At 39.0% G+C, this 21,002-nt stretch overlaps 1 protein-coding gene across 2 annotated transcripts in view; it reads right to left on the bottom strand.

Moving 5' to 3' along the window:
* Positions 1-17,267, bottom strand: part of LOC127433630 (cell surface hyaluronidase-like) — a 38,809-nt gene extending 21,542 nt beyond the window's left edge. Inside the window, exons 1-9 of one of the 2 annotated variants that reach the window (XM_051685681.1) lie at positions 17,038-17,267; positions 15,293-15,644; positions 13,878-14,018; positions 12,587-13,154; positions 6,745-6,914; positions 5,745-5,933; positions 4,586-4,755; positions 3,940-4,152; positions 550-755 (exon numbers count right to left, since the gene is read on the bottom strand). In XM_051685681.1, coding sequence (XP_051541641.1) covers positions 550-755; positions 3,940-4,152; positions 4,586-4,755; positions 5,745-5,933; positions 6,745-6,914; positions 12,587-13,154; positions 13,878-14,018; positions 15,293-15,623 — 1,988 coding nt within the window. In that variant the 5' untranslated portion in view covers positions 15,624-15,644; positions 17,038-17,267. Of the gene's footprint in view, positions 1-549; positions 756-3,939; positions 4,153-4,585; positions 4,756-5,744; positions 5,934-6,744; positions 6,915-8,761; positions 9,663-12,586; positions 13,155-13,877; positions 14,019-15,292; positions 15,645-17,037 lie in introns of those variants that run through there. The other variant, XM_051685690.1, reaches the window with a different exon arrangement.
* Positions 17,268-21,002: the final 3,735 nt, after the last annotated feature.

Consider the following 21,002-nt stretch of genomic DNA (forward strand, 5'->3'; position numbering starts at 1 on the left):
GTCCATGAACACATTATGCATTAATTACCCCAAAACGCATCACAGTCAATATAACTCAAGTCATAAACATGTTTTTTTGCTGAAAAGTTTCTTTTTAAGGACACCACACTTGCCCACCTATAAGCATCAACAAAATAACCAAGAACAACTTATTCCAACGTTTACCTTTATCTTCTTACAACATCCTCTTTCGAGATCTACAGTCCTAGATACACAAACACACACACACCCTCAAAAAACATTTCTGATCCTTGTGAAAACCACCTCCTCAGTTTCACTTTGCCTTGGAGTGTTGGTGTGTTATTGTCTGGATAAGAGAAAGACTAATCGCTGACTCTCAGGAAATGACAGCTCTGTTCTTTCTGTCAAGGTCACCTACCCAGAGCACAACAAGCACTCTGCACATCAGGAGAGTTTCAGATAAAGCATTCACACATGCACAATTTTAAGCGGAGTGGCTGAAGGCACTGAATGTTGCCCGTTTTCAGTTACAGGAGAATCCAGCAACGGTAAATTAATATGTGCAAGTGTGAGATGGCGGTCTCTTACTTGCACTCGTTTGCAGGAGAAGGTGTATAGCCTTTGTGTACTCGGTCTGTAATTTCTATGCACATGCTATCATTGCGGTCAGTAGGTAGAATGGTTCCCGGCCTGGTCAACAAGCCAAGGTTGTGGAAAAATACGTTCCTTTGTTCAATCCCATCCTCCAGGAAAAAACAATGTCCAAGCGTATCGTAGCCAACCGTGTCCCTAACCTGCAATAAAACATGATAAAACAAAATGAGAAGATCATTGTGTAGAAATATATAGTTATTGAATGAGGAGACATGAAATTTTTATTATTTACACTATAGTAAAATTTGACATCTACAATTTTTTTTTTTTTTTTACTATTTTTTAAATTGTAGAATAATAGCAAAGGCAAAACTATGAAATAACACTAATGTAGGTATTGGTAATGACCAAAAGGTTCTCCAAAGAAGTCACCCTTAAGGCAAAGGACACACTCACAGCAAACTTTTCGTTCTTTGCTCAGAACCAAAGAAAAAGGGATTTGAAACAGCTGAACAACGACATACTGTTTCCGAACTTCAGACACCGGCCGTGCCGCTGTGGGAGGCTTATAGAGGAACATTTAAATTTGAGGATGCTCAAGACTATATGTAAAACCTTTACTAATATGACATTAAAATGTGTTTGCAAAGACTTCAAGCCTCATACAATGAGTAGAATTTACACAAGTTCAGTAAAACAAGCTGTATTAACATCTCGATGATAATTTAAAGTAATATTTATGCAGTAGATAATGTGCAATTTGTCTCGTTAACATTCTGAATTAATGGGGCTAATGTGCTAACATGCTATAATGTATGTGGCCATAATATGCACTGATTACACTCTGTAATTGTTATTTATGATGACACTGATACTACTGCAAAGATGCGTGTATAAAAGTGTGTTAAAGGGTAGAATAGAGACAAATAAATTATGATGAGAGGCATATCTTACTTTAGGCAGATGTGTAAATGGTTTTGGTCTGGAGATGGCACATAAGTGAATGAGCACTTAAGAGAAAAAAAAAAAAAAAAACTCTACGCGAATGATCATACAGATAAATTTGCACCAGCTCGCTAATAATTCTGCATGCCAGTGTGTTTATGTTGACTGATCTTAACTAACTGAACAACATAACTGTAATGAGCTGTTCCTGTCGGCCTCAAAGTAGGTGGAATTCCAGGTCAAACTTACCGATGACATGGACCAATATCAGTAAGAATGTGTTAAGCAGCTGGTAAGATGTTTTCCTGAAAGTTCGCACTGGTGCGCTGTTAAGAACCAAACTCAAAAACCTTCGATTTGGCCAAATTTTGTTCTAAATGACATCACACCCATTTGTTCTTTGATTTTGTAGGAAGGGTGCAGAGCCTTTAGCCTCCATGAGGAATATATCCACCTGAGATGCTTTTCAATTAAACATCTATTTGTAAAACCTTTTTTTTAGTTTTGTTTTTTTCTAATTAAAATGTAGCTTCATAAACATTTTGATATGTAGGAAAAATGTATAACTGCAAAACAAATTTCAAGCATTTATGGTCATAAGAAAGATGCATTGAGTCAAGTACAGGTGCATCTCAATAAATTAGAATGTCGTGGAAAAGTTCATTTATTTCAGTAATTCAACTCAAATTGTGAAACTCGTGTATTAAATAAATTCAATGCACACAGACTGAAGTAGTTTAAGTCTTCGGTTCTTCTAATTGTGATGATTTTGGCTCACATTTAACAAAAACCCACCAATTCACTATCTCAAAAAATTAGAATACATCATAAGACCAATAAAAAAAACATTTTTAGTGAATTGTTGGCCTTCTGGAAAGTATGTTCATTTACTGTATATGTACTCAATACTTGGTAGGGGCTCCTTTTGCTTTAATTACTGCCTCAATTCGGCGTGGCATGGAGGCGATCAGTTTGTGGCACTGCTGAGGTGGTATGGAAGCCCAAGTTTCTTTGACAGTGGCCTTCAGCTCATCTGCATTTTTTGGTCTCTTGTTTCTCATTTTCCTCTTGACAATACCCCATAGATTCTCTCTGGGGTTCAGGTCTGGTGAGTTTGCTGGCCAGTCAAGCACACCAACACCATGGTCATTTAACCAACTTTTGGTGCTTTTGGCAGTGTGGGCAGGTGCCAAATCCTGCTGGAAAATGAAATCAGCATCTTTAAAAAGCTGGTCAGCAGAAGGAAGCATGAAGTGCTCCAAAATTTCTTGGTAAACGGGTGCAGTGACTTTGGTTTTCAAAAAACACAATGGACCAACACCAGCAGATGACATTGCACCCCAAATCATCACAGACTGTGGAAACTTAACACTGGACTTCAAGCAACTTGGGCTATGAGCTTCTCCACCCTTCCTCCAGACTCTAGGACCTTGGTTTCCAAATGAAATACAAAACTTGCTCTCATCTGAAAAGAGGACTTTGGACCACTGGGCAACAGTCCAGTTCTTCTTCTCCTTAGCTCAGGTAAGACGCCTCTGACGTTGTCTGTGGTTCAGGAGTGGCTTAACAAGAGGAATACAACAACTGTAGCCAAATTCCTTGACACGTCTGTGTGTGGTGGCTCTTAATGCCTTGACCCCAGCCTCAGTCCATTCCTTGTGAAGTTCACCCAAATTCTTGAATCGATTTTGCTTGACAATTCTCATAAGGCTGTGGTTCTCTCGGTTGGTTGTGCATCTTTTTCTTCCACACTTTTTCCTTCCACTCAACTTTCTGTTAACATGCTTGGATACAGCACTCTGTGAACAGCCAGCTTCTTTGGCAATGAATGTTTGTGGCTTACCCTCCTTGTGAAGGGTGTCAATGATTGTCTTCTGGACAACTGTCAGATCAGCAGTCTTCCCCATGATTGTGTAGCCTAGTGAACCAAACTGAGAGACCATTTTGAAGGCTCAGGAAACCTTTGCAGGTGTTTTGAGTTGATTAGCTGATTGGCATGTCACCATATTCTAATTTTTTGAGATAGTGAATTGGTGGGTTTTTGTTAAATGTGAGCCAAAATCATCACAATTAAAAGAACCAAAGACTTAAACTACTTCAGTCTGTGTGCATTGAATTTATTTAATACACGAGTTTCACAATTTGAGTTGAATTACTGAAATAAATGAACTTTTCCACGACATTCTAATTTATTGAGATGCACCTGTATGTACTACATTTTTGATCTTGACTAAATAAAAAAATCTACATCCCCTAGGGAAGAAATAAAAAAATAAAAAAAAGTGTAAATGCAATGTAAGACTAATCATTTAACAATTTGATGTTATGTTTAAGAATCTTTATATTTGTTGTGTAACATTTAATTTCCAAGCCTTTGTTATTCAAATACATGTGTCCACACAGGCCTGCAGTTTCTCTTTCTGTATCTTTCTCTCTCACCAGCAGGCCGTTGGTGGCGTGTATAGTGACGCATCGGGAGAAGGAGTGATGTATGGAGAGGGAGTCCACATAGGCGGGGTCACTGTAGCCCCCACGCTGGTCCACATCTCCACACATGTGAAAGTTCACGGGGTATTTGCCCTTCTCCTGCTGCTGACCCATGTGCTTCAACTCCACCTGAGACAAGTGTACTGACGAGAAGTTCCCCATAATCTTGACATTAACAAAGAGGAGATTAAAAACACAGCACCAAATTACATAGTGTTAGCCAACAAACAAACTTTTTTTTTGTCTTTTAATTGTGTGGCCAGACAAATATGTTATTCGAAGGAATCCATTCCATAATTCCTGAAGATTACAATGAGGTTCTGTAACATTAAAATACAAATCTGCTGCATGTTTTTCGGTATGGTTGCAAAACTTAAAACACAAATTAAAGATTTCAATGTACATTTAAGATTTTTTATCACTTTCAATTCCTTCCAATCACAAAGCGCTACTCTAAATTAATCTAAACTAGTCCCAGCATTCAACAGCCTGTGATTTCTTCACATGACAGCACCAGACAGCTTAGTGTTCAATAAATATACATACACTCACTTAGTCATTCCCAGACACACACATACACACAGACCCTCAAACAGACCTTGATGTGTCCCCCGAAAGTGTCGTGGCTGAAGAACTGGCACCAGTTTTTTCCGTAGCAGGAGTTTTCCATTTCTCCATGAATAAGGATATTCCTTGAGAGGAGAGCCACCTCCGCACGCATGTCCACACCGTCCAGTATCTCTCCCACGTGAGTGAACTGAGGTTTTCCTGAGACATTCCCACACACAAATGCACACCCCATAAAACTATTTAAACTGTATTGAATTTGCCCTTTAAACTACAAGGATACAGTTTTAATTATGATTTATAATTTATTTAGAGGCAACTGGCAAAAAAAAAATAATATATATATATATATATATATATATATATATATATATATATATATATATATATATATATAAAATAAGCAACTTCTAAATACAAAGATTTTTTTTATTTATCTTTATCTATCAGAAGAATGAATATAGAAGAATATCCTGAAAACTTTCCCTTACAAAATCTAATAGATGTAGGAAGGAAAGCACCCTGTCCACACATTCAGATTGCCCTTTACCCACACCCGGAGTGCACACGGTTTCCTTCCGGAAGGATAAGGGTTGACAGTAGCTCTGCCAACAGGACACAATGCACAAGGTGACATTTAAACTACATCCTTTCAATGAAGGCCACACACTGAAGACATCTCCCAGGCCTGGTCATATGAGCTGGGAATAATGGTCATAGATTCTCCACTCTCTACAAAGACCAACTGGGATATTAGCATTGGAAAACAATTACTGAAATGGCTAAAAGTTTATCAGAGTTTTTAACAGGGTGGAGATGGTGGAATACTTGTCAGTTGCCACTGCTGGAATCTGCTCAGAAATGACAGTTTGTTTATGGGATTCTGGTAAACATTCCTCTCCCAAACTCAGTATCTTTCTATAAAACTTTTTTGGATCTTTTTGAGCATTCCTCTGAAGACAGTTAACAAAACCATAAGAGATCTCGTCCAACCCAAATTAAATAACAGATGCTTTTATGATTTACGACATGATATTTTTATGCTATTTTACTGCAGTCTTGTTGTGTACAAAGAAACAAATCAGCAAAGTTCAGGCCAGCAACACTTCAATATTTCACCACAAGAAATCTGGAAGACATGCATTCTGTTTAGTGCAAATATTCAGTATAGACATTCACCATAACCTCACCTTGAATTCTGACCTGTTTCCTGTTACAGTGGGGACAGGGGAGCAGCGTGAATTCCTCGGCCTGATGCATAGAGTAATCTGTGCTCGCCACCACAATCCGATCACCTGGTTTCCAGCTGCTGACATCATCTAGCAGGTTCAGAACCACTTTATCCACTGCATCCACTTGGAAGCCTGATATAGGGTAACCTTGATGGTAAAACAAAGAACAATGTAGGACACGGTGCATAATGTACATTCATTTTAAGAAACACTAATCTACTTAAATAACTTTCAGGCTATGGGATCAGAGTCATATCTCAATCTTCATGGTATGACTAATTCTACATGATCATGATACGGTTGTTTTTGCTGGAAGTTCAACGAGTAAATGGTTCATAAATTAAATAAACATGTGGTAATGACAATTTTTGGATACTCCAGTTATTGAAATACTTTACAACTGAAGTGTCCTCTATCTCATTTGATTTTCTCTGTTTATTTGGAACTTTATGGACACAAACCAAAAGATAAGATTACTCATACTAAATTATAGGCATTATAGACATCAGTGCAAAAACAGCTTCATATTATGTAACACTTACAATTAAAAAGAAAAATAGTAACAAACAGTCAAAACTAATATATTAGCACAAATAGTTCCTACTCTAAACACAGTTTGGATAAGTTGCAAAACGGCAGATATACACGTTTGTGATGGCACATCAGAATTCTGCAATAAAGTGTCAAGTTGCAACGTTGCAAGTAAAGAAAAATAAATTCTGCTTTGCGTTACACATCTTAATAACAAGTTTGTCCTAATCTTGTCTTGTTTGGGAATGTACTGTTTTAAATTTCCGCACTACATTTTTTTCTGTGCACGTGTAAATATCCTAGAGCAATAATGCCCACTGACAGCCACACAAATATATTTATTGCAGTAAAAACAGTAATAGCATAATCTTTAGCTGTTGTTGTCCAGCTACATTGAAGGTTCTATTAGATGCTGTATGGAACGTACCATTTCGCCACTCACTGTACGCAGAAACACTGAATCGAACTCCGTCCACTGTGATAAAGTCTCGACGAGCCAGTGCTTTGCCACCTGTGTCATGGTTCTCATGTTCTCTTACGTCTTCTGTACAAGAACCATTCCCACCACCTATGACCGAGACCAATGCCCAAGCCTGCCTAAAAGAATGATATAGAAATAGAGAGAATGAGGGATAAGAGAAGAGAAAACTGACAGAAAGGGCTAAAAATATTTGGCACGAAAAGATTAAGAGGGAGGCAAAGAGGCGTCACCCCACTTAAGATGAGTATGACAAATACAAGAAACAGCCAGTGTTTATACTGTACATACAGCCAGTGTGACACGACATCTAAGAGGACTGACAAGAAAATGCATTTATACTCAAGTAACTGTAGATTACTTTCCACACATGAAATCAAACTTTCTAGGGATGGATTGCAAAATTGGACTTCTAATGCCAAAAGAAAATTTCACAACCGTAAGCTGACACCGTTCTTGTTGGCAGATTGTAACCTACTGAGAATTTTGGTGCCACATGTACTATGTAAACATCCAAACTTGATTGTGTGTAGGCATGTGACGGTATTCGGTTATACGGTATATCACAGTAATTACCATGCACGATACTGTTATCGTGGGCACTTCAAAATACCATAAATAATTCAAGATAACCTTTTGGCCAAACTATTTGGATTTTGCTGATCTCACAGTAGTTTTTACCCCATTAACAAATCAAGATTCGAGAAACAGAACAATATTTAAGTCAGTTTTTATTCTAAATCTCCACTTTAACTTTCAGATGTAAACATGAAAGTGGAGATTTACTGTAAAAAAAGGACTTACATTTTGATCTATTTCTCACCCACACCTATTATATCACTTCTGAAGGTATGGATTTAACCACTGGAGTCTTATGGATTACTTCTAGTATGTTTCCTTGCTGATTTATGGAGCTACAAAGGTCTGATCACCATTCACTTGCATTGTATGGACCTACAGAGCGAAGATATTCTTCTAAAAATCTTCAATTGTGTTCTGAAGACGAAAGAAAGTCATACACATCTAGGATAGCATGAGGGTGAGTAAATGAAGAGATATTTTCATTTTTGGGTAAACTACCCCTTTAATACTATATTTGGCTATGTATCTATGGTGTTGATGGTAGTTTTCTAAATGTTCAGGGTTCTTTTCAACAACCTGATCTCATAGAATGAACTTTATATGCATTTTTGCAAACTGACTTGTACGTGCTGCTTTCTACATTTCACTGCAGTTTCCTGGTGAAATGAACACTAGTGGCGCTACAACACAAATCACGAGAACAATAGCTGATTTTGATCTTATAAAAACTTATCACTTTATTACTCATGCCCTGCTATGTTATGATATCAAAACACTTTTACCTTAACCCAGGATTTGAAAAATGACAAATTTTTCCATTTGTATTACAGACCCTCCTACAGTTGAAGTCAGAAGTTTACATACACTTAGGTTGAAGTCATTAAAAGTTTTTAACCACTCCAAAGATTTCATATTAGCAAACTATAGTTTTGGCAAGTCGTTTAGGACTTGCATAACACAAGTAATTTTTCCAACAATTGCTTACAGACAGATTGTTTCACTTTTAATTGGCTATATCACAATTCCAGTGGGTCAGAAGTTAACATACACTAAGTTAACTGTGCCTTTACGCAGCTTGGAAAATTCCAGAAAATGATGTCAAGCCTTTAGACAATTAGCCAATTAGCTTCTGATAGGAGGTGTACTGAATTGGAGGTGTACCTGTGGATGTATTTTAAGGCCTACTTTCAAACTCAGTGCCTCTTTGATTGACACCATGGGAAAATCAAAAGAAATCAGCCAAGACCTCAGAAAAAAATCTGTGGACCTCCAGAAGTCTGGTTCATCCTTAGGAACAATTTCCAAACACCTTAAGATATCACGTTTATCTGCACAAACAATAGTATGCAAGTATAAACACCATGGGACCACGCAGCCTCCATACCTCGGTGGTTTTCTCGAAAGGACGAGGAAGGCCTCCGGATCATCATTTGGCCCCATCTTCATTAGGGTCACGGGTAGGGTGCGGTCACAGCACCAGCCCCCTCTCTGACGATCAGGCTCCAGAACATCTGCCGCTCCTCTGCTTTTGCCTGGAGCAGGGCTTGGAACCATTGTTCCAGCTCCAGGTGTCACTCCATGAGGGCTTGGTGTTGGTTTTGCTGGTTGCTAGCGAGTGTCTAAAAACTTTACCAGCGTTAAAGACTCCATAACGGCATTATCCACCAAAACCGGGTTTTCGGCACCACTGTTATAGTTTACGTTCATGGGCAACGGAGGAGTCAGGAGACAACGAAACAGGTTCAAGGTCAGTCTCTTTAATTACCGTTTCAGATACACAATCAACGATAACTGTCAATAACAAAAACCTCACAGAGAAATGAAAGCACTCTTAAATAATAAACACTCAATTCGGTGCTGTCGTGCTTTCTGGTCGCTCCCTCTCCCACACTGACACTCTGGCCTGCCTTATCAGGTCACCCTCCGCCATCACTATAATAAGAGACAGGTGACAAGCCTTACCGCTCTCCCTCTCCCACAGACAGACACATGACAATGACCCCCATGCCACACAGACATAGATGAGGTTTAGTTAAAATTGTGACTGGTAATAGTCTTGGGAGCACCAGTTAGAAGGGGTTGAAAATTTAAAACCAATCAGTAATGTTTGCAGGGTCTCAGGTTTTCTAGTGAAAATGTGTTTGAATTTATAGTTGTCATTGTGTATAATATAAGCTAAAGATTAATAAAATGTACAGTGCAATAATTTACCAGCTATTCCTGCAAATTAAAAACCAATAGGCGAATAAAACTTTGTTAAAATTATAAAATGGACAATATTAGCATGGCAAGTAAACCTCTGAACTACTGGCTAATCCTGGCCAGCGAAAACAAAACCTTCATGTTGAGCCCTGCACTAATTTCCATACTTCCATAACAATTTGTCAAATCCTGTTGAAAGCTGTCCAAATAAAAAAAAAATTCTCTAAAAAAATCAAAGACTCCTCTTCTCTTCTCCTCTTCAACAGCAAGTGACGAACAACCTGGGATCTGTTCCGTGACTCTGATGGCACAAATGTCTTTTCTGTCACATAATTCATGCTTTTTTTTTATCCAAAAGTACACTTTCCATAGGGACAATTTCCCCTGGAGCAACCTGGGGTTAAGTGCCTTACTCAATGACGCAATGCTACCAACGCAGCCAAACTTTACAATACATGATTAAGCAATTCATTTTCATACATCAACTTCTAGTAATTTGCATCCTAGTCAGGATGAGGTTGGCAGAGTTCATATGTCAAATTCATCACTGGCCAATAAAAGACTCATCAATGTATCAAAGATATGTGGAATGCACCCGTTCTAGAGTTCCTATGGGGAGCGGGAGGGTAGACTTGGACAGCTTGGTTTATGTTGCGCAAGGTTTTAGTTAAATTGTGCCAGATTCTTCTGTTTTTGCAAAGGGAGCTGCCAAGTTTGCATATTTTCATCAGAGACATGGCAAGTCTGACTGGTGTAGGTAAGGGTTTTGTTGGAGTAAGGTTTTGTGTGTCAAACTTAGCTCTCAGAATGTGCAAAAAAGAAGGTGGTTTTCCTGTCACACCTACGTATGCCCATATCCTGCCCCATAGGTTTCACTCTAAACCACATAGCCGCAATGGCACCAACTCAAGTCAGCATACAGACACATTTACTCAGACTACACAATATGCTTTTTCTTTGCCAAGCAGGTCCAGTTATGTAATAGAAAACACATTAAGAAGTTTTCAAACCCAAGACCTTTGATTCAGTACATTTGTTTAACACTGGGCAAGCTAATTTGTCTAGAGACAGCCTACAGCTTGAACATTAAAGTAAACAGGCATATTTTCTGAATTTCCACATCTCTTGGACTGGGAAGAGAATGTTTTACACAAGTCCCTCTGCAGTGGACTCAAAGTAGTCTTCATGTCTATAGGAATCTATATTGACACTAAACCTTCGCTAAAGTAAAATGCATGCATGCCTCTACGTGTAACCTGAAGAGACATGAAATCTGGTTGGTTTGGCTTAGAACTCTAAAAAGGACCAGCTTTTTTGCACACGTGATCGCGTGAACATGCCAGCGTGGTTACTGGTTAAGTGATGCGAGAGGCCACGTGAACTCAGCCCTCTCGTAGATGTGTATAGGACATCTAGCAGGAAGCAAAGGTAAATACTTAAAAGTTTTTAAATAATTGAGTTTTTCTCACATACCTATCATATCACTTCAGAAGACATTAATTAAACCACTTGGGTTGTATGGATTTATTTTATGCTGCCTTTGTGTGCTTTTTGGAGTTTACATTTTTTGGACCCTGATGACTTGCATTATACTGACCTACTTAGCTGAGAAACTTTTCTAAAAATCTTCTTGTGTGTTATGCAGAAGAACAAAAGTCATATACATCTGGGATGAAACAAGGGTGAGTAAATTATGAGAGAATTTTCATTTTTGGGTGAACTATTCCTTTGACTACAGTAGCTAACAGTTTATTGCCAACTGAATCTAAAACTGAATAAATCTGCTTTATAATTCAGTTAATATTAATATGCTGGATGTTGGCTAGAGTTTGTGTTATTGCATGAATTGAATTTGTAAACTTGACACAATGCATGCTGCTGCCTGTGTGTGTCAGTAGCAAGTCCCCAGAGGGGGGCTGAACTTGAAAATGGTTTTAGAATAACAGGATACTTTCTGTTCCCATTAACTTCAAAGCTCTACTCTGACCTATCAAAGCAAACACATCTCATTAGAAAAAAGCTTCTTTCCTGCTACCACACTCCAGGGATTAATTTTACAACTATAAAAACATTTATTTCTTTTCTCAATGACGTTTGTTATGAAATTCGAGGGAATCTCTCTCAGTGTATTACTCTACCCTGTTCAGTCTGCTTTCTGGACTCCAATACTTACCTAAAAAAATTATTCACAAAATGAAAAATCTTCAGCTTTGTGTGCTACTAGCCATCATCCAAGCAGATTACAAAACTACGGCAATAGAGCCATTTAGCCATGATATCAATTCATGGCAAGACAATACTTAAAGACTTTTGTATTTTACACACAACAGTTTCAAAATTCATGTTTGAGGTCTGACTGTGTGTAATTTGTGGTAGGACAAAAAGAGAAAGTTCACTTGAGGGAGTTCATGACTCAAAACTGCCAATTCTCTTCAGGGTTTTAGGTATACAAACAGCTCTACAGCTCAATACCTTTTCAGTGTGGGTATCCATTTTCGTATAACAAATTCCTTTGCCTATAATTTCTCAATTTGAAATTCTGTTCTGTTTCATAGTGTTCTCTTTTCTCCCAATTTGGAATGCCCAATTCCTACTACTTAGTAGGTCCTCGTGGTGGCACACCTTAATCCGGGTGGTGGAGGACAAGTCTCAGTTGCCTCCACTTCTGAGACTGTCAATCCGCGCATCTTATCACGTGGCTCATCGTGAATGACACCGTGGAGACTCCGCATGTGGAGGCTCATGCTACCCTCCGCAATCCACGCACAACTTACCACGCGCCCAACTGAGAACAAGAACCACTAATCGCGACCACGAGGTGGTTACCCCATGTGACTCTACCCTCCCTAGCAACCGGGCCAATTTGGTTGCTTAGGAGACCTGGCTGGAGTCACTCAGCACACCCTGGATTCGAACCCATGACTCCAGGGGTGGTAGTCAGCGTCAATACTCGCTGAGCTACCCAGGCCCCTGTTTCATACTGTTTCTAAAGGCAACCTTTATTCACCTGTATTTGAGATCATTGATGTGGTTGCTTCCTAGAAGATCCTGGATGGTCCTCTTGGTTTCATCCAGTAGGCTCTTCACTGCTGAATCTCCGATAGCCAGTGCAACAATGTGTCCTGGAGACAGCGACTTCAGCAGGTCACTCAGCCTCTTACTGTCGTTATGAGACTCATGTGTATCGAAACGCTCCGTGTGCAGCACTTCCGCCGTATCCTGATCAACCACCCGCAGGTTAATTCCACGGCTGAAGTTCCTCTGGAAGGCATAGCCACCGGTAACTAGACCCGAAGAGGGTACAGTGCGAGTGAGGAGGGTCCAGGAGAGCCTCTCTGATCCGTGGAGCTCCAGGGTACCTCCGCCATTCACACCTAAAAATTTTCGTCCCATCCCTGGAACCTCGGCCACAGCAGTCTCGTCTGAGCGGCCAACCAGGGTGATGGTGGCCAGGGAGCGATAGCGGCATTTTGGAGCCCCAATATGGAGAGAACCACCATCTTTAACCAAAATGTGGCGTGTTTGTAATGTAATGTTTTTGGAGCCGACTTTATCATCGGCAAAAACAACCGAACCTAAAATAAAATGCAGCACAAAAAGAAAACTCTGCACCTTAATAAAAGTTATAGAATGCACTCTCATACAGACTTGTACAATAAATAACACAGGCCAAAGTGCTTTGCAATAGTAATCTCAATAGATCTTAGTCAGGGTAGACACCATATTTAATTTTTTCCATGACTAAAAATGAGGATTTGAGGGATAAATGTACAGTCTGTTCAATGGACTGGACTGTTAAAAGGATAGTTCACACAAAAATGAAAATTCTGTCATCATCTCACCTTTATGTTGTTCCAAACCCATATGACATCTTCAACTCTGAAACACAAAATGAAATGCCATGTAGAATGTCAGTATCAGTCACCATTTTCTTTCATCGCATCTTTTTTTTTTACAATCAATGAATGTGAATGGTGACTGAGGCTAACATTCTGCCTAAAATCTCCTTTTGTGTTTCATGGAGGTAAAAAAGTCATATGGGTTTGGAATGACATAATGGTCATTAAATAATTACAGAATTTTCATTTGTGGGTGAATTATCCCTTTAAATACCTCAGTGTTAATGAAAAAACATTAAAAGTACTGTATAATTTTTTTTATTTATTTTAAATCCTGTTGACAGCAAAATTGTATGCCATCTACTCTGCCTAAGATCAAAGACTGCTCAAAATGTTTTAGAGTACTACACCAAGCTTCCCTGTCTATAAGGCCAATAGTGGACAAAAGGAAAATCTTACCTCCAGACTGGATGGTGATTGAGTGCAGGGTGGCAGATGTAGCCAAGCAATAATGCTCACCACTGTGTACCACCACCACCTTTTTGGGATCATGGCCTGGGTTCCAGGTCTGCAGCGCAGGGTTGTGATGAGGGCAGTTCTCTACAAAAATAGTAAGGAAAAACATTTGAGTGTCTGAGTGCAAGACAATGGCATAGGAAAACAATGGAGAGATAGGGAATGCCACGGCTGTTTGGGAAGGTTTGACATTATCAACATCAAAAATGTCTTTTGACTTAAGAGTCTCTTCACACTGAAGGCGATTTTGTGTCCGTCTGCACATCGATTTTCGTGCTAGATGGATGTCTTTGACTGTTTGCAGAATCTAGCTTATTTTTCAGGGTTTTGTTGGGGAGCACAGAGCTTTTTATACGCAAAGTTAAAGGAATGTTCCGGGTTCAATACAAGTTAAGCTGACATGACGATGTAATGTCAACAAACTCTAAAACGACTGTTAAAATGACAATTTAAACAACTTTACAGCTCAAATAATACACAAGTTTTAACAGAAGAATTAATGTGTGCTTTTAAAAAATTATAAGCTTCACATTTCTGTGTTTAAACCCTCCAAAAATTGGCCCCATTCACTTCCATTTTCCCCATTCACTTCCATTGTAAGTGCCTCACTGTAACCTCGATTTTTGCTTTTTTAAAGAAAAGGAGGGACGAGTCAAAATAAATTTTTGTGGTAATCAACGTTGATTGAGCTAAACTTGCATTGAACCCGGAAAATTCCTTTAAAAAGAACTTTAACTTTCAAAAAGGCGTCTCGAGGCACTTACGTTCTGTTTTATTCACTGCGAAGAATCTAGCTTTTTTTTTTTCTTTTTGGTCTGAACGGCCTCTTAGACAGACTTGCTTGTCTCAGGCCATCTTTATATTGCAAAGGTGGCACAGAAGCTGCATCTGAAGTGGCATTTAGGTGTATTGATAATACACAGACTGATTAATGCTGCTCAGAGCAGGCATAAAGGCACTTACACAGCCATTACAAAGCATAAATAATGTTATAAGATGAATATTTAAAATATAAAATTATGAATATACAAATATGAAATGAATGAAAATATGAAATTATCCTTTTAAAAAGGAAACTAAATTATAAAATGTATGCTCTATCATGAAAACAACAACGTTTAAGGCTAGTCTGAAGCTGCATTTCATATACAGAACTAAAGCAGCGTCAGAACTGCCTTTAGGTCAGAGAAGGCATAATTTAGTCTGGCTTTTATGCGGCATTGTGTCTTTATTGTGAATTTTGAGTATGCACTGCCACAGAGCAGCCTTTACTTGCCTTCAGACTGAGAGTTAACAAAACTAAACGACACAAGCAACCACTCACATTAATGCACACACAAGGGGACTAGGCATCTTACCATCCAAAACATCTTTGGAGGTAAGACTGAGGATGAGTATGAGAATCAGGAGGAACAGCCCAAAGAAGATGCCAGCACAGATATAAGTATTCTTCCTATTCTGGTTTTGGGCGCGTTCCCTCCTGCTCTCATCTTCCGACAGATTAAAAACCGAAGGCCGTAAAGGGGGCGGGGCTGGGTGCTTCAGTGGGGGTGGTGGAGGGTCCTTGGCTGGGGGCAGAGAACGAACTGGAACAATCCTGCCTGGAACATATCCTGATGACCGCTGAGCATTTCCATTGACAGGAGCCACAAAAATGGGGTGACTGCTGGGGCGATCATTCACCTGCATGGTATAACTGTCTGCCACGTTCTACAAGACAAAATAAGGACAACAAGCATACAAAAAATATATTGTTGATGAGCCTGAAAACGAGTTCTCGACAATGTTAACAAAACGCACTACACAAGCATGACCTGGCGTTAAAACTGGCCTGGCACAAAACTGTTTTGACAAACAGTACTTTCAACTGGGTCTCAATTTAATAGTAGCATCACACTGTGCTTTGAAGTGAAAGCTTTCTGTGGGTTTTCACATTTTCAAGTTATTTAGAAAACACATGGCACCAATTAAGGTCCGAAAAAAGTGCTCACTCGTTCAACGAATGGCTCCTCCGTGCCACAGAACAACAGACACTGGCGACCAATAACCACCTCAGCCAAATTCCTCAATCTTCATTCAAAGCAACCTAAAAGATCCGACCAAAGATTCTTCACAATTTGGCTTCACTTGTACCAAACAAATATAAACTCAAGTTAGAGTCATCAGGCCAAAATGAATCACAAAACCCTTTTCAAATCATTTAAACATTAGAAAAACCTTTTCAACTGCTGAGCCATAGCCCATTTCTTATCAACTATTAGACCTAATTTCTTCCTTGCATTGATCAAGCACAGTACAGTGGCAGATAATATAAAAAGGGGAGTGTGTGGGGTGGGGTGGTGGTGGTGGTCGCGGGGGGGGGGGCATTGTATTCCAAAATACCCTTCTTTTGGGATATAATCAGTCAATACCCTTGCTTTAATGTGGCACATCCCTCACTTTTCAAATTACTCCTTGCACAACAGAAATCACATTTCAAAGGAGTTTAAGTAATGAATTACCATTGACTAAAGGGGGACATTAGCAGGCAATGCTTAGAAACTAGGTCGTATTTCAAGTCAGAGAAGCACAGGGAGGGTATACTAATGACAACAGAGAGGTAAATAATAATAACATGTTCGAATAATAATTTGATACGTTCACATACACAGTGGAACACAATATTAAATATAAATTCACTGTCTCGTGACCTACATTGCAGGAAAAAAAAAAGCAGAAGACTCCAATTCAATTACAAATATGTGTAATATAAGAATATGACACAATAGATTTGTGCTTGAACATTTCTCAACTTGAATATAACAACTTTTGCTCAACTTGTACCGAGAAAAATGCTGTTGTCTAAACTTAGTTTACATTTGTCTATAAACTGACTGGCATTTCAACTTGTTACATCGCGTTGCATCTAAAGTTTAAACCATGCCACAAAGTTTCATCAACTTCAGATACATTTGTATCTTGGTTTCTCGTTTCAGTCTTGACTTCCAACACACCACATAAACTCTGCGATGCATGGCCGAAAGTCAGTGCAAACCCACAGAAAGACCTTCCTACCGTAGGCTGGGGGTCCCTATTCGTGGTCACAGTGGAGGAAACCTCTTACCTTTTCACTGTCACTTCTTCGCTTCTCTCTCTCAACCGCAGAGAGCCACGTGCAACTTACAGTGCTTAACAGGAAGAACGCGCTTTATGTGTTTTACTCTTCTTTTACATGATGTTCCTTTCCTAGGCTGAAATCAGCCAGCCCCATCCCAGTCGCCGCTCGCGGAGGAAGTGAAATTAAAGGCGTGTATTGAGTGTGAAGGAACGTCACAGAGATGGAGTAAGTGTGAAGAAACGGAACATTAGAAAGATTCCGAGTTATAAAATGGGCGGAGCATAGCGGCCCTAGACGTTTCTGTTTGGTCGGGTACGATGTGTGTACTTCTCATAATATTTCTCTTCATTGTGTATTTTCAATGTAATGACTATTAAAGTGTTTCACTGTCATTATTCATTTGCCCAGACTGTGGCAAAAGTAGCACCTAGTCATATGATACCTGTTCCTTTTCTCAGCGCTGTTCAGGATGGACCAATCACAGTCGTTTGTGATTATTGGTTAGCTATACTTTTTCATCCTTTTGTAGAGATCGCTAGGGTGAATAATCCATTTTTATGTCAATTATCAATCCTTTAGATCAATATATACAAACGGTTATACTTTTGTAGAGTAAAAATGTAAAAACTTCATGAGATTTGAATATGGCTCGTTGGAGGATTCGGATTCCTGAGCGATCAAGCGACCCCTAGAGGAAGACACCTATTACAACAGTTCCACAAGCACCAGTTGTAGTCCAATGGGGATCCGTGCGCATGACACGCAGGCTATAGAGGGAGTGAAAAACGAATTTAACGTTTTGCAATGGCTCATGAATTAGCGTTCAGTTGAGCAGGGTAGAAAGTTAGGCACAAAGCTATATGTAATTCTCAGAATTATAAGATGCATAACCATTCAACAAAGCCATTAACAAATCATTTAGTTCCACTGTAACTTTCATGAATAATATATATATATATATATATTACAGTATTTGAATGGATAGTTCACCCAAAAATGAAAATTCTCTTTTCATTTACTCACCCGCATGCCATCCCAGATGTGACTTTCTTTCTTCTGCAGAACACAAAGAATGATGTTTAGAAGAATATTTCAGCTCTGTAGATCCATTCAATGCAAATGAATAATGACCAGAACTTTGAAGGTCCAAAAAGCACATAAAGGCAGCCTACAAGTAATCCATATGACTCCAGTGGTTAAATCCATCCTACCAGAAACTATATGATGTGGGTGTGGGAGATCAAATATTTAAGTCGTTTTTATTCACATTCTTTTTACATATCGCCACCTACTGGGCAGGGAGTAAAATTTATAGTAAAAGGATTGTTTCTGACTTGTTTCCCACCCACACCTATCATATCGCTTCAGAAGACATGGATTAAACCACGGGAGTTGTATGGATTACTTTTATGCTGCCTTTTGTGCTTTTTGGAGCGTCAAAGTTCTGGCCACCATTCACTTGCATTGTATGCATCTGCACCCAGAGCCGCTGAGCTCAGCGTGAGCCGCGTGGCAAAAATAGGCTCATCGCTGAAACTATCCACTCACTGCCACATCTGGGACGCTTCTAGGACGCTTCACCTCGCGACTCATGCTTGCAGTGTAAACAGTGTCATCTGTTAATATGGGCACTGAAATGAAAACGCGCCGCTCACGCCTCTCTCACAGAGGATGTGTGAACCCGGCATTATGTACATGAACTATGGATCTGTTTAAGAAAACCTAAAAAAAATTTAAAAAAATAATTTTATTGTACCACATTAATATTTTTAAATTTAGCAATAAATTACCTTTTTATATACAGTATTAAAGCCTATAGACCTTATTCACAGTATCGTCATCTTTGATTTTTGATGGGAATGACAACGAGGCTTTGAGGGATAGACGTAAAGTCTCTTCAGTGGGCTGTACTACAGTGTTTTGGAACATTCCACAGACAAAAGGTTGAAAAAATATCTTTCCGAGAACATTCAGACAAAAACTCCATACATGAGTTGTGTAAAATCAGATGGCATAGGAGCTTTATACAGCTTTATTGGGTACAATGGGGCTAAAGGCACCCCTTAAGTAAATTAAGCTTTTTTTCTGGTCACAAAATCTATCAAGGTCAAAAAAATAAAATAAATAATAATAATAATAATCATTTGTGTGAAGGTGGTGAGGGAGCCTTTTACCCCCCAAAAAATGCTCCCTCACTTTGGGGTTAAAGGCCCCTAGGGGATTTAAAGTGATATCCTGTAGATACCGGGGCAATAGTTATAGGGCGCAATTTATCAACAAACGCAAATAATTTTGAGACACCAAGATGCTTTTTTGAGTGACAAATTAAAGGTGCATATGTAACATTTTTCATGTAATATTCGCCTTTTTTTTGCCAATGTGTGAACAGCTTGTAACGCAATTAAAAAAATTAGCCCTTCCCGGACTTCCTAGGTTGCCTATTAAAGCCTGTGGTCTGATTTTCATGCGAAGGGAGCGGGTCGCTTTTGCCGGGAAAATCCAAAGGATGTGACTTTTATGCGCGCTCCCGAGAGCCTTGCCTCAGTGCTTCCGCTATTCAGCAGTGACAACAGTCTGCAACACTAGGTAACGTTACCTTAGAGATGGAATCCAGCAAACATCCGGCTCCCAGCACAACATCGACTCCTACACAAACTCCAAGTAAGCCAAAAAAAATAAAACATTTATCTACTGAATCCAGTCTGGCTAAGGCGGGAACGTGATCGTGGTCGAGCGAAAACTAGAGTGAACATCGGCAGGGCATTTGATTCCTGGAGGGAACTTCGTTCAGTTTTGGGGATCAAAACCGACCCTGAATTGGCGTTCTTCTTATTGGACAGGTAAGATTACATAACTGCAAAGCATGTGAAATATAGTGCCATAAGGATTGATCTGTGTAATTTTAGCTAACTTTATCTTGCCTGCTAACGCTGACGAATTGCAAGCTACCTTGCTTCGTAACTTTCAAATAATTTCAACGCTCTTCTCTTTATACTAAAAGTCAGGTTAATGTCAATGTTAATTTGTATTTATTCAGCAAGGTAAACTACAATAATACATGAAAAGAATGCTAGACAATGTTCAAGATGATGCAGAAAGCTCCATTCATTAGTGTAACTTAACTTGGTTATACAGAAAATATATACATTCTATTATTATAAAACAATAGCGCATCGATTTATCAAAATGACAGTTGTGATGGAATCACATCAATACTGAATTGTGTCAACATATTTATAATGTACAGTCTATTTTATAAACAGCTACTGTCATCATCCACCAAATTTTAACAGCTTTTGATAAAGCTGGCTAGTTAGCCAACGCTGACATAGGCTGTCCTATAAATGCAGTCAGTGTATCATGCAAAGAAATGTGATTACTTCAAACTAGTCTCACATAGTCAGCAGTAGCGGATTTTTTATTTTTTTATTTTTCCCCTTTTTCACCCATTTTGGAATGCCCAATTCCCAATGTGCTTTTAAGTTCTTGTGGTCGCGTAGTGATTCGCCTCAGTCCGGGTGGCGGAGGACAAACCCCAGTTGCCTCCGCGTCTGAGATCATCAACCCAAATACAGCCTTTTGTAACATGATGAACAATACACTGCAGCATTACAATATAAGCTCCAGGTGAAAGTAAATAAGACAGAACCATATTACTATTGTATACAACAAATCCTCAAAGTAACAATAATAATACTGTATCATATTATAATGACAGTCTGGACAACAATAAATAATTGTTGGGATATAATATTAATATATACTCTAACAACTGAATTTCAAAATGTTACTGGGTGAAGTAGTAGGTTTTGCACATTCTGTTCAAACACACACACACACACAAAGTGTTTTGTAAACATATATGTAGGTAAATATAGCTTTTTTTATCACTGTATTGTGGAACAAATGCATTAATTATCTTTAACTAGATTGGTATTTCATTAAACATTTTGAACGTACTTGGCTACAAC

This window comes from Myxocyprinus asiaticus, chromosome 4 (assembly GCF_019703515.2).
Source record: "Myxocyprinus asiaticus isolate MX2 ecotype Aquarium Trade chromosome 4, UBuf_Myxa_2, whole genome shotgun sequence".
Taxonomy (NCBI): domain Eukaryota; kingdom Metazoa; phylum Chordata; class Actinopteri; order Cypriniformes; family Catostomidae; genus Myxocyprinus; species Myxocyprinus asiaticus.